At 41.8% G+C, this 13,169-nt stretch overlaps 2 protein-coding genes across 2 annotated transcripts in view; both read right to left on the reverse strand.

Annotated features, from left to right (window-relative positions):
- rcan3 (regulator of calcineurin 3) overlaps window positions 1-7,464 on the reverse strand; it is a 37,375-nt gene extending 29,911 nt beyond the window's left edge. The window contains exons 1-2 of the mRNA XM_019888354.1: window positions 7,284-7,464; window positions 5,209-5,472 (exon numbers count right to left, since the gene is read on the reverse strand). Of these exons, the coding sequence (XP_019743913.1) occupies window positions 5,209-5,427 (219 nt within the window). The 5' untranslated portion in view covers window positions 5,428-5,472; window positions 7,284-7,464. The remainder of the gene's footprint in view (window positions 1-5,208; window positions 5,473-7,283) is intronic.
- Window positions 7,465-8,154: 690 nt separating this feature from the next.
- Window positions 8,155-12,958, reverse strand: nipal3 (NIPA like domain containing 3). Its single transcript, XM_019888353.1, has 11 exons — window positions 12,701-12,958; window positions 12,445-12,513; window positions 12,007-12,178; window positions 11,840-11,899; window positions 11,251-11,396; window positions 10,988-11,084; window positions 10,759-10,894; window positions 10,517-10,605; window positions 10,206-10,269; window positions 9,408-9,502; window positions 8,155-9,320 (listed from the first exon to the last, which is right to left on the reverse strand). The coding sequence occupies exons 1-11, from the start codon at window positions 12,734-12,736 to the stop codon at window positions 9,133-9,135; spliced, it is 1,152 nt and encodes a 383-aa protein (XP_019743912.1). The 5' UTR covers window positions 12,737-12,958; the 3' UTR covers window positions 8,155-9,132.
- Window positions 12,959-13,169: the final 211 nt, after the last annotated feature.

The following is a 13,169-nucleotide window of genomic DNA, read 5'->3' on the forward strand; positions in this document are numbered from 1 at the left end:
AAAAATCACTGCACAAGAGGCCCACTGCGCTTGAAATGGCCATGGGCGGATTATGAAAGTAAACCCGTTCAATCACACATCACCGCTGTGAAGTGGGCAACTGGAGACCGGCTGCCACCCCAATCGTTCATGCCCGTGTGCGAAAAGATGACATTTTTCTTCACATTGTCATTTCCCTACAGAGGTCGGTCAAGAAGCAAAATAAAGCGCCCCCACCCCACATCCCTCTAGTGCAGATTGATATGAGGCCGCGGCAGGAGTAGGGGCCAGCGGTACTCACTCACTCCGCAGCGCATCACGTCTGACCTTCAGCCTGGAGCGCACCACGCTCCCTCACGTACATTGCTATCCAACCCACCCCGCGCACCCTCATAGAACCAACACTGCAACACCACCACCTCCTGTCCCCAGGGCCAACAGATAAATATAGACTGCAGTCTGACAGATGCAAATATATTGCCCACGACACCGATACATGCCCAGATAACACACAAAAGAGCCTCTTGTCACCTTAATTATGCCATACGGCAGGAATTATTGTAAATATTAAATAAATAAATAAAACAATGGTGTGACTTCCATCCTCCCCTGACCGGAACCCTATCGAGAACCTTTGGAATGTCCTTAATCAAAAGATGTATGAGGGTAGGAGGTAGTTCCCATCCAAACAGCAGCTCCAAAGACATTCACGAAACTCGCCAATAACTCACAAGTTCAACAGATGTGAGAATTGTGATGCCAATGCAGTCAGTCACAGTTCTGCCAAGCGGAACAACCTTGGCGCCTACTGTTTACCAACATTATGAAAAGAGCTATTACGTGGGCATAAACAATGAACCGCAATATGACGAGAAAACACTGTACTGTATTTATGAGGTGCTCGGCTTCTCTGGTGTGTTGCACATTTCCTTTCGCATAAGAACATCTTGAGCTTTATGGTTATCTCGCCAGTATGGACTCAAAGTAATTGTGCTTGATTGCACAAGGGAGATTGAAGAGCTCTTCAATTGATATCAGCAGCAGCAGCAGCTTTGCCTTGCACTGATTAGCCCTCATGTCCGCTGACTGACCACCGTCAGGGACAAAGTGACAATGTAATGGCCGAGCTGACCTTTCCCTCTAACATCAATTTGTCCCTCTACTTTGCGCAAACACACGTCCATCATACAATGTGCCGTACATGTTCTCAAATAGTGGTGCGGAGAACGAGGCCTTCTATCCATCTATCCGTTCTCTGTACCACTAAATTAAAAAAAAAAAAAAAAAATTATGACAACAAATAGAAAATGTTCATACATTGGAAATTTACATTTGGTGCTGTTCTGAAGCTCATCTTTTTTTGGAGGGGGGTTGTTTTCCATCCCCTATGGTGTTACTTTAACCAGTTAGTATCTATGTCCTACTCCAGTGTCATTTTTATATCATATTGTACATACAGTTCAGGGAAGGAAAATGATGCAGATAAAAGTGAAAGCAAAGAGGTCCTCTCCGGTTACACAGAAGAAAGGGACATGCTTTTACGGCCAGCCAAAACCATCTTACCAGTATGACTGTTTGCCTCTGTCCTTCTCTTGTCTCGTGAAAAACACAGCATGTGCTGACAAAAACAGTCTGTCCTCCGATATAAGCACACGGGAAGGAGTTGTCGATGCTGGGAGAGAGCCAAGAGCCAAGAGACAAACAAAAAATGTTTGTTAACTTGTCCCTCAATGTTAGGCTTGTTTGTTAGTTGGGGCAACTTTTTACTTGATGTCTGTCATTGCGCTACAAGTGGTCAGTTTGCGAAATTTATGAAAAAAAAAAATCCCAAACTGTCTCAATAATGTAAAAGTTGGATGAAGCGTGGGTTGATTCATCATGCGTGGAGAGTAAGGCACAAGGACGATGTCATAAAAAGGTGACTGTTGTCGTATTACCATCTTGGATGCTACGCAGCGCTAACCTATATCCCGCACATCAAAATGACGATCTTTAGATAATGGAGGGTTACGCTGTACGGTAGTGCCATGTTGGGAATGTTCAGAACCAAAATACAATTCTTGCATGTGACGTCTTCACTCAGAGGAATTGTCGAGGAAGCGAACAAGCGATTCCCAGGAACATCATAGTTGGCTTTGTGAAAAGAAATTGTTTTTAATTCCTAGCCCTAATTATGATGGTGGTTCTTTGGAAGATTAGTAAATTTTTGGTGTCAAAAGTTGGGGAACCAACAATTTAGTCTTCAATGAATCGAAAATGCACATTTTCGCAATGACGGAGAACCAATTAAAAAGTGAATTTTGCACAATGCCCCCTTTAAATGGTTTGTTTTGGAAAATGTCATGGTGGCTGGCATCACATGCTCTCAGGGGTCCATATGCGGCTGTAAAAGGACCGCCACATGCTGTCTTTGTGTGTTATGTGCTTGTAGAATCAATTGGCTCTGCAAGCCCAAAAAAAAAACCCCCCAAAAAACAAACCAAAAAAAATTGCCTCTTAAGAATAACCAGTTTGTGCCATGATTTCCCTTCCCTTTCCAAACCATCGTGTCCTCATTCTGAAAAGTTGAAACAAATGTCAAAATGTCTATTTATAGCACGCCTCGCTTAATTGAACCGCACATAGGAGAGAAATCTATTGACACGCTCCGACTGAAGGGTGCGAGGGTGGCATTTCCACTTAAAAAGAGGCAGTTGGAATTGTAATGAGGCAGGGAAAAAGGGGAGGCAAAACGGCAGACTCACAAAACGAGAGTGATTGGTTTAAAGGGATTTTTCTTTTCCCCATAAATATGTAAAGATGGGATCAAAGAAAGCGCGCGGAGGAGAGTTGCTAAAGTGCGATCAGAGAGAAGGACTTATACGGAGAAGCATTGAACTGAGTGGTTACTTAAGTCGAGAGATGTAAAGCACGCTGGCCGGGAGGACTTGACAGGACAGCATAATTGGATTAAAGGGGCAGAAAATTAAAAGTCTGTTTTTTTTTTTTTTTTTTTTTTCACCTCAAAGCAAGCATGGTGCAGTGATTCAAATATACTGGTGTTTTTAAAAAAATATATATTTCCACAACCATAAGACACACATAAAAAAAGTCTTAAATCTGTCTAAAAATGGACAGGGCACCTACTAATACGGGTCGTCACCTTGTGCATGCACCAAGTTCCAAAATCTGTTGTGCGACTTCGATGAGGGGTCTGCACGACAGACCGATGTTGTGCCGACACGTTGCTCAGAGAGAGGAAAGGCGGACGTAACTGAGGACAGCATGCAGACGCTAAAGTGGGAAAGGTGGGCATGAAAGACGATGCAAAAGGCACTTCCGTAGTTGGTGCCAGTACGTGCAATGTGCAAAATGACATCCCGAACATGGCGCCTACGTAGGGGCACGCTTACGAAGCACAGTTTAACCGGTAAGCTATCACTTACACGTAGGACCGTGAGAATCGAGGAGTCGCCAGATCAACTAATCCATGGTTCTTGGTGCTTTAGTTTTTTTGAAACGGCGCCATCTATCTATCCGGGCAAGGACGTCCCCCGCCGACTGCCCGAAGACATCTGGAATAGGCTCCAGCATGCCCGCAACCCTTGTGAGGATAAGCGGATTTGAAAACGGTTGTAAGGATGGATGTCAGTGTGGAGTTAACACTTTAGCAACACTAAAGTCTTACAAACCTTGCTATTATTTTTCCAGGAAACCTGCTGAAAAACGATTGCTGCGATTTCAGGGACACTGAACTAAAGATCTTACGCTGTATCACATTTTGGTCTGATCTATAGTACAGCGAATACGGACCAAGCCGAATAGCAAAAATCCACAAATACAGTGAAACTCCTCTAGAACGAAACCTGCATGGGCGAAAATACCCCCTTTTGTGAAAAAATCTTCATGCATTAACACAATTCCCATTCTCCTGCCCCCCATACGACGAAAAACCCCCTGTTGCGTTATACGAAATCATTTTGTCTGCTCCAGCCTCGCGAAGACATTCACTACAACGAAGTCTTATCCAACAGCGACCTCTACTGCTTCGTTCGAAAAAAGGCAACAGCAACCACCACACTGGTTTACATAGTGAACGATGTTTATTTCGGTCACAGCTGCGAGTTTCCTGGGCTCAACATACTCATAGCTGCTCTGCTATTGGCTTACCGAGCATCATCCTGGCCTCCGATTGGCCAAGAGGCCACATAGACCTCACTGTCTATGTGTGTAGATACTGAAGCTAGATCCGTAGCATCCGATTAGCTGCTCAGAGTAAATTGCTTATGGCTCGACGGACATTTACTTTACTTTTTATCATGCTAAAAACAGCCACGGGACGCTTCGTAGTCCTCGATGGCCATAGTTAGCTCTCGAAGGCTAAAAACCTTACGCTAACTGGAGCGCTAATGAGAGAGAAGCGCTCCAGTTAGCGTAAGGTTTTTAGCCTTCGAGAGCTAACTATGGCCATCGAGGACTACGAAGCGCCCCGTGGCTGGCTTAAAAGTTCATTGCATGCCAGGAAGTATTTGTTATTGTTAGATTCAGACGAGGATGGACGTTGCATTGCTAAAATGGCTACAAAACGGACCTTTTGATGTCAAGCAGCTAAGACAAGAAGAGCTCTGATGCTGGAAGAGAGGGTAAAAGTGATCAAAATGAAAGACGGAGCAAGCAAAATAAAAGACATTTTCCAAGAAATTGATGTAAGTGAAAGTGAATGCTGATCGTAAATTTCGCAATTTCTTTCCCTTTTTTTCTTTCTACACTGACAATATGAAGTGTCAAATAAGTGTGTGCTCATACTTATGTACTATTGGAATAAAAATAGAGTACACAAACGTTTGTGTGTGCGTGTACACATACGTTTGTGTGTGTGGGTGTGTGTGTGCTTACATCTGAGATCAAATTTGCTACAGTGAAAAACCCCCTGTTGTGAAAAATTTCTTGCTGCAAACATGATTTCGTTGTAGAGGAGTTTCACTGTAACATACAAGTGACTAACCACAAGATAGCATCAAAGAACTTAAAATGGGAAGGACCATAAAGTACCAACACATGAATCAAGAATTTACACAATTGAAAAAACATGTTACAGAAAAAAATCATGTGGTTAAATAGCTGAAGTACTCAACACACACACACACACACACACACACACACACACACACACACACACACACACACAAAAACCCTGAATACATTTATCCAGAACTTCACAAGTACTCTTGTAGAAATCAGTTGACTCACCCTGTCCATGTCATCTTCAAACACCATCTCGTGGACGCCGCACGCGAAGAGCGCGGTGGGCAGGTCGCTCAGGTCCATCATCTCCTCGCCAACGCCGTCCTGGTCGTTCTCCCCAAACACCATGTCCTCTTCCTCCTCCTCCTCCTCCTCATCCTCCTCCGGGTCACTGCTGTAGGCCTCAGAGCCGTTGCTCCACGCCTTGGAGCTCTCTCGCAGCATGATGAGCCTTGTTTGTGGGTGGGTCACAAGCAGGAAGATTTGGCACTGTGGAGGAGAGTGGAGGGTTTTAAAGAATTCTCCTTTCGTGAGGAAGAAGACGCTTCAATTCAGCCATCACACACAGGGAGATTTAAAAATACAAACAAATACAAATTCAAAATGCGTTGAAGTTAAAAATAAAAAGGGCATACTTGAGCTTGTCCCAGCTGACTTTGAAGGAGAGGCAGGGAACAAACAGTATACCAGTGTTTTTCAAACCCTGTGCCGCAGCACACTATTGTCAGGTGTGCCATGGGAAATTATCCAGTATGTATGCCTGTGCGGTCTATCGCCTGGCAGAGGAATTGTGTAGCACTCTTTCATACCGGTAGGTAGCAGATCGCCTGGCAGAGTAATTGTGTAGCACTCTTTCATACCGGTAGGTAGCAGCAGCAACTAGCTAATTGCCTTGTGCTTCGAGACAAGCGAAGTTAACTAGCTAATTGCCTTGTGCTTCAAGACAAGCAAAGTTTCTGGTACGAGCCAAAACAACAAAAGCTCTCTTTCATTCAGATTTACTTTTACCAAAGATGCAACGACACCGACTCCGTTGTGCTTGGTATGTGGTGAAAAACTCTCCAACAGCGCTATGGTCCCAAGTAAGCTTAAACTCCATCTCCAAACAAAACACCCTTCATTCCGAAACAACAATGTGGAGTATTTTGTTCGCCTGAGTGAACACACGGAGAAACAAGCAACATGCATCAGAAAAACCGCAAAGGTAAACGAGAGAGCCTTGAAAGCAAGTTACCATGTCGCTGAATGTGTGGCTGAATCCCAAAAGTTCCAGTGGCAGAGCAATTAATACTTCCCGCCTGCAAAGCCATTGTAAATGAGACGTTCGGACCCGAAGCGGCTCAGGAAATAGCCTGGCTGCTGTAAAAACTCAAAACATCGAAAGAATGAGAGCTGTGGAGGAAGAGCTTCGTGTGTCTTTCATCGATTGATGCCAGGATATCAGATTTGTTTTCATCCATTTATCACACTGAGTGGGAATGAACATGAAAGATGATTTAAATATTTGATTGATGTTGATTTGATTCCTATTGAAAGTGTTATAATATAACGTTATTTTTCAATGTAAAAAAAAAAACGCTTCTAATAACAAAGTCACACTTAATTGTTAAAAAAAGCTGTTTTCACATTTTCAGGTAGTGGTGTGCCGCGGGATTTTTTTTCAATGAAAGAAATGTGCCTTGGCTCGAAAAAGATTGAAAAACACTGCAGTATACATTAGATAGAAAAGACCAGGGCTTTAATGACATAGAAAAATAAGACCAGGATATATAATTTTAAAACTTGTTACACCATTGTGTTACCTATAATATGTTTTACTCACTAAGTCAAGAGAGAGAGAGAGAGAGAGAGAGAGAGAGAGAGAGAGAGAGAGAGAGAGAGAGAGAGAGAGAGAGAGAGAGAGAGAGAGAGGAGTGGAATCGGAATGAAAAGAAGCAGCAGGTTGCTGCTACTACCCAAACAAGCGCTGGGCAAACAGCGACATCTAGTGGCATATAAAAAAACAGCACCCACTTTCGAGGCATAACAGCCTCACACGTTTGGTTGAAATACGGTTAGAGAGATAATATATTCAAACATTCAATCATTAGAATGTGTATTTTGTATAAAACGCAGTACGCGTAGGGGTTATTTTCATCCAAGGACACAGAAAAGTCCTAATATTACGTAAGGACCTCATTCAAATACCGACAAACGTGACTAAATTCGGTCCAGAAGCAATCAACGCACACAAACGGCAAAAGCACGCAATATCGTCTTGCTTCGTGACTATGGCGAATGCTGGTTGTAGCATAACTCACCCAACTACCGTTCGTGAAGATAAATCATTTCAAGAGGGACCGAACCGCAGAATTTGAGTAGACCAACGTAACGTGACGCCACTTATCTTTCTCAAAAAAATATCAAATTTACTGTCAAATGCGTTGGTTGTTGTGATGGGGATTAGTGCGGCGCAACCTAACGACCGGCGCAAGAGATAGAGCTGGACCAATGAGACGGCGGCGAAGATTGAGGGTAGCCAATCAAAACGCAGACATGGAAATGATGCCCCCGCCCTTATGAAGTTAACGAGCAACCGGTGGCTCCTATCGCTTATGTGAATAATTTTTTATGTTGAGAATAAAATATTTTCTGGAATATTAATTTAAATATGAATGCACCATTCGCCCTAATGTGTTCGTCTTTCAATGTAAAACATGAAATCTGATAAATTATTAACAGTGTTTGATTTATATTAAATTGGGATAAGGAAAAAAAGCAGTGAAGAGGAAAATCAGAAGTTGTAGTTTAAATGCTGTAATGAACAATTTCCCGTCGCATCACACAGGCAATAATCCTTTTTTTATTTTATTACGTATCAAGCCCTAAGTGCTTATTGCCACGTGTCAAAATGGAACGCTTTTTTTATGATTAAAGATGTTACACACATACACACGCTCCCCAGAGACCCAACTAGCTGTACAAACAATAAAAACAATCCGTCCTTAATATTTCCATTTTTTTGGAGAGAGGGGAAAATCAGCACACAAAACAGCACACATTGTAAGTACCAAAAGTCAAAACGTAAGAGAAGAAAAGATAAGAAAACCTTTATTAGTCTCGCAATGGAGAAATTCCTAATTCACAGCAGCAAAGTTATGAAAGGAAGAAGTCGAAGAACAACATGAACAAAAAACATGAGCATCTTGTATTTATTTTTGGATTTCAACTTAAGTACAAACCTGAGTTATCGGGTCAATTGAACTGCATAAATCAAATTTTTTCTGATCTTTGAGGCAAAATGAGAAATTTGCCTCAGTACAATATAGACATGGATGGTTGTTTGTTTTTATCCAGTGTAGCGCTACTCCCTTTTAAGGCACAATAAATCAATAAATACAATAAATTAAAGCATTTGCATTGGACCCGTTAACGGAAAAAAAGTAATAATACAACCCCCAAAAGAGGAGGTAAAATTGGAGTGAAGGGAGACATCTTAAAAGGCAGATCATTTACAGAACTCCTGAATTTAAAGCGATCATTGGCGAGGCTCCGGCAGTCTGCGGAGATCACCGAGGACACAGAAATAGCCTCCAAACAGTATGAACTCTCCTCGTGTATTTCCAATACTACAGGCGGTCAGCTTCAAGGCATACGTCACATTTACACATGTACTGTTTAAAAATCCAGCACCTTTAAAAGTTGTTTTGCTGGTCCTGAGCATGATTGTACCTTAGGTATGTCAAGCTTCCTTTCAGGGCATCCTTGCAGTTGTATAGGCAGACACACATACAGGGAAGCTCCAAAGTCAAAATTTTCCCGATCCTTTTTTTTTTTTTTTTTAAACCTCAAAAGGTTTGCTCACACCGTGGTTAATGTGAAGCCAATTCAGAGATTTGTTTCTAAATACATCATACATGTTTGACGATAATCGCTCAAAACATGTGCGGGGTTGTTCACGAAACTATTAACTGTGGTATCACAAATTTAGAAGATGTACAGGTACCTCATGTAGGGATTTTAAATGTGAAAAGCTATCTTGGTCCAATAACGTTTTTAGTTTTGAATGAAGCAATCCACTTCACCTTAATGGGAACTTTTCTCCCATCACTGAATGGATTCTATTTGACTTTGGAGTTTCCACCAACCAACAGACGTCAACGCTTGTAACTAATCTTGCTTCCTGTCAGGAGGTCCATTCGATGCCCGCGTGGGTCTGAAGCTGGTGGTGGGTTGCTCCGTGTTGACGGCCTGATTAGAAGAAGTGGTTCCGTCATTGTTGACCAGAGCGCCATAAGAGAAAGTACCTGTGAAGTCAGCCGCAACCTCCGGACCCTTGCTGTGAATGGTTGGTACACCTGATCGTGGATGGCACACCCGATTCAGAATCAGCCATTCCAATGGCATTGTTATGTTTGGTTCATGTACATGCAATTTTTACACACCGTTACTCATATTCATGGTGACGTAGGGCTCAAAGTTCTTGTTCTTCTTCCTGATTTTGGTGATGAGGAAGACACCCAGATAGCATGCCGCAGTTCTATATCAGGCAAAGAGAAACCAGGTCAAAACAGTCCACCGGATTGCGAATGGTGGGCTGCAGGAAATGATTCGATTTAACTTTAAGATTATGTGTTGAATACAAATAAGTGTATCTTTGTTCAGCCATCCATCGAGTCTACTGATGTTTAGTCACCGGCAGAGCAATTAAATGCTCTTCCACAAGATAGCAGAAGGTACCATGAACCACCTTTATCGACCTGCTGCCATTCATACAACAGAATAAGAGCTTTGTCTTCAACCAAACAGGCCCCGATTTCACACTGAGTGCGCAAAATTCAGAGTAAATGAGATCATACATGACATGAGATCATTAGTATATTAGTATGCATTTAATGCAACATTTTCAACAATTTTGATTGATGGTGTGCTGTAAGAATTTTCGAATGTGAAATATGTGCCTTGGCTCAGGAAAAAAAAAAAAAATGTGATCAATAATAGCATGGTTGTCGATATGCCACTGGATTTCTGGAGGATTTTCTCAAGCTGAAAGTGAGTGCTGTTACTTTACCCAGTGGACATATAAAGAAATTGGAAAAATAGAAATTCAATCCAAACAAAGTCATACAACGTGATCTCCCTTGAGATTGCAAAGGTACTAAAATATGTTTTGCGCATCAAAAGATGAAATGGAACACTGATGTACTGTATATGCGGTGGGTTGTTTTCCATGATTGACTCACCCCAATAAGAACATGCAGATGTGAAGGATGTCTTCATGATTGAATTCCAAGTAAAACACAGCTCCTAAAAAAAAACAGTCCTGACATCATCACTTGTTCTTTCGAGCCAACAGGGGATTTCTACTCAATTTGGACTTTTGACATTGTCATTCTGAAAGCATTTCCAAGCACTTTGACTCAAGGGCAAGAGCAAATCCACTTAGGCCTCTGGGTGAACAAACACAGAGCTTTTTGCCAAACCTGCTTTCTCACGCCCCTGCCGAAGAGTCAACAAAATAATATCTAAGCAATACCAACATCCCATGACTCACCTGCCAAGACTGCCAAGATGGTGGACAGGATGTAGTTCATGCTGGCGATCTGGCACGAATCGTACAGCTTGGAGGCTTGGGAGAGAAAACTGCCCTCCAAAAAATACCCACACATCACATACAGAACTTAAATTACTATCCATCCATTCTCTATTTAATCCGTAATCAGGAATATTGTTTAATAGAATTCAAATCATAAAGCTCGATTTCATTTCCATAAGCGCCAAACAGTTGCCACTCACCTGGCTTGAAAGACGATTGTCGACACCATGCACACAAACATGACAGTGAAGATTGGATAGTCAAGCTGCATGGAGCCCTCGAGGCTCAATATCAACATGTGGGACACGGCCTTCACTGAGATGACTGTGACTGAACCTGAGCACGGCACACACAAACACACATTTCAAGTATTAACGTGAGGAACTACGCTGTTCTCCAATGATAGGAGTTAAACTCGTTTTGGTTTACCCAGCAAAGCAACCAGCAGCAGGATGATGACGAGGTAGTTTGCATTTTTCTGTTTGTAGAAATATAAAAGCAGGCAGAACATGATGATCTCCAAGACCTGCCCAGAAATAAATAAATACATGCCATGAATTCTCTCTCCCTCTCTTCCTACTTTCCTGCCTCCATCCACCCACACCCACAGATATGTTGGAAATGATTGTCGTCATGAGTGACCCACATATGAACACTCATGTGAAACTTCGTTGCACTGGGATTGAACTTACCAGATATAAAAGAACGGGCCATCCGACGAGGTGTTTCACTACGACTTCCGCTGTCAGCTTTTCATGCGTGTTTGGCCCAAAAGCCACAAAGAGGTATGCACCTCCGACAACTAGGACGGAACCAAGGAAGGACAGCCCGTGGCGCTCTGGAAGCAAGACACATTGCACCGTTTCATTAAAATATGATACAATATGTATTTATTTATTTGGTACCTCTAAGCAGCAGCTGTCAAGTAAAGTCAAAATTATTTATATGGCCCTTTATCACAAACAGTCTCAAACTACTGAGGCTCTTTCCAGATAAAATGTAAATAAAATAGGCAATTGTAAAATTGACAAGTCTTGTTTCTTCTTTGTGACCGATAACACCGAATCATTAAAAAAAAATGTAAATGAAATTAAACAAGGGAAAAAAATGCGACAAAAGCAGAATTTCCTGTTGGGCAGCGGCAGTTTGGATTTGGCATATTTTACCGGGCTTTCCAGGGGTATCAAATATATTGACAAAAAAAAATATATACAGCAGCTGTTTGCTTTTGGTGCAAAATTGTGATCTGGTGCAAACAAAACGCCGACTTGTTCCACTTACTTGCAAAGTCTTTTGGCTTTGATTTCTCATGCATGAAAATAAAACCCAGAATGTAGCTTGCTGAAAGACAAAAAGCATAGGACAATACATGAACATCAAACTTTCTGCAGGTTCCCCATTATTTTAAAATGATATTTTGATCCCGCTGACAAAGAAGGAAAACTCACTCAGGATGGAGACGGCATTGAGGGGTACTATGAGGCTGAGAGGTGCGAAGGCGTATGACACGAAGTTAGCTGCTTCGCCGAGAATGGCCAGAAAAAAGCCAAACCACCAGGTTTTTGTGTGGTAGAAGATGCGTGGGTCCTTGGCTCCCACGACGGTCACATGGCCATATTTCTGTCAGGAAAAAAAAACGCAGAATAAAACATTCAGATGTGGTAAGAAAATCAAGAAGAAAAATAGAAAGACAGAAGGACAGACTGACAGTTCACGTATTTGCATACTTTTGTTTTTTTTTTAAAACCTATACTCCGTTATTCGCTAAAAAATTCATGAGAAGATACAGATATTCAATATTTGCTATAACAGCTGTACAGATAGACAGCTGGAGAGACAGGTTGCCATCTAGATAAGAGATAATATAGCAGAAAAACCCACTGTACCTGAATATTTAAAGAGATGCTGACAAGCACGTTTCCAAAAATGCCAAGCAAAGTCCCGATGAGGTTATTCTAGAAAGACAAATATATACACAGTAAATTACAATAGTTTAAGATTCTCAATGGTCCTGACGACGTCAAAAAAAGACCGCACAGAAAATGTTTGCACGTTAACTATCTGTGTTGCAAAGTTATTAATTTATTCTCAGTTTAGATACACAGTGTATATATTTGAAACGACGTGAATAGAAATACATACTGTGTACGAGTCTTCGTCTGCTCTGCTCAGATCCATCTTTTTAGCCTTCGATAGCAATTCAGCATTTCGAAAAGAACAGTCACACTACGACAAGATATTTCATGCTGTCACTTGTTTTCTTCCTTCGAAAACTAGTATTTATGAAAGGGCGTATTTCTCATTTCATTTGGCTTAAGGCGCACTTTACCGAATTGGAGCAGGTGACTTCCGGGTTTGAAAGACCAGTTTGGCGACCATTTCAGGCTGCGTCAAATGACGCTTGGGTACGTGACAGGTGGGTTTAAAAAAAAGAGCAAATAAAAAAATAATTTAAAAAAAGTCGACTTGTGTTTTGGGGTGGTATTACTGGCGGTTACTGCAAATATTTATGTGTTTTCCTAATTGTATAAATAACAATTGAGTCGGGACAGTTCCACATAAAACCAAACGGTGGTGGCATTGAGCTAAAAGTGACTGAAAAGATCACAGA

Source organism: Hippocampus comes, unplaced genomic scaffold, assembly GCF_001891065.2.
Source record: "Hippocampus comes isolate QL1 unplaced genomic scaffold, H_comes_QL1_v1.1 scaffold112, whole genome shotgun sequence".
Lineage (NCBI taxonomy): Eukaryota > Metazoa > Chordata > Actinopteri > Syngnathiformes > Syngnathidae > Hippocampus > Hippocampus comes.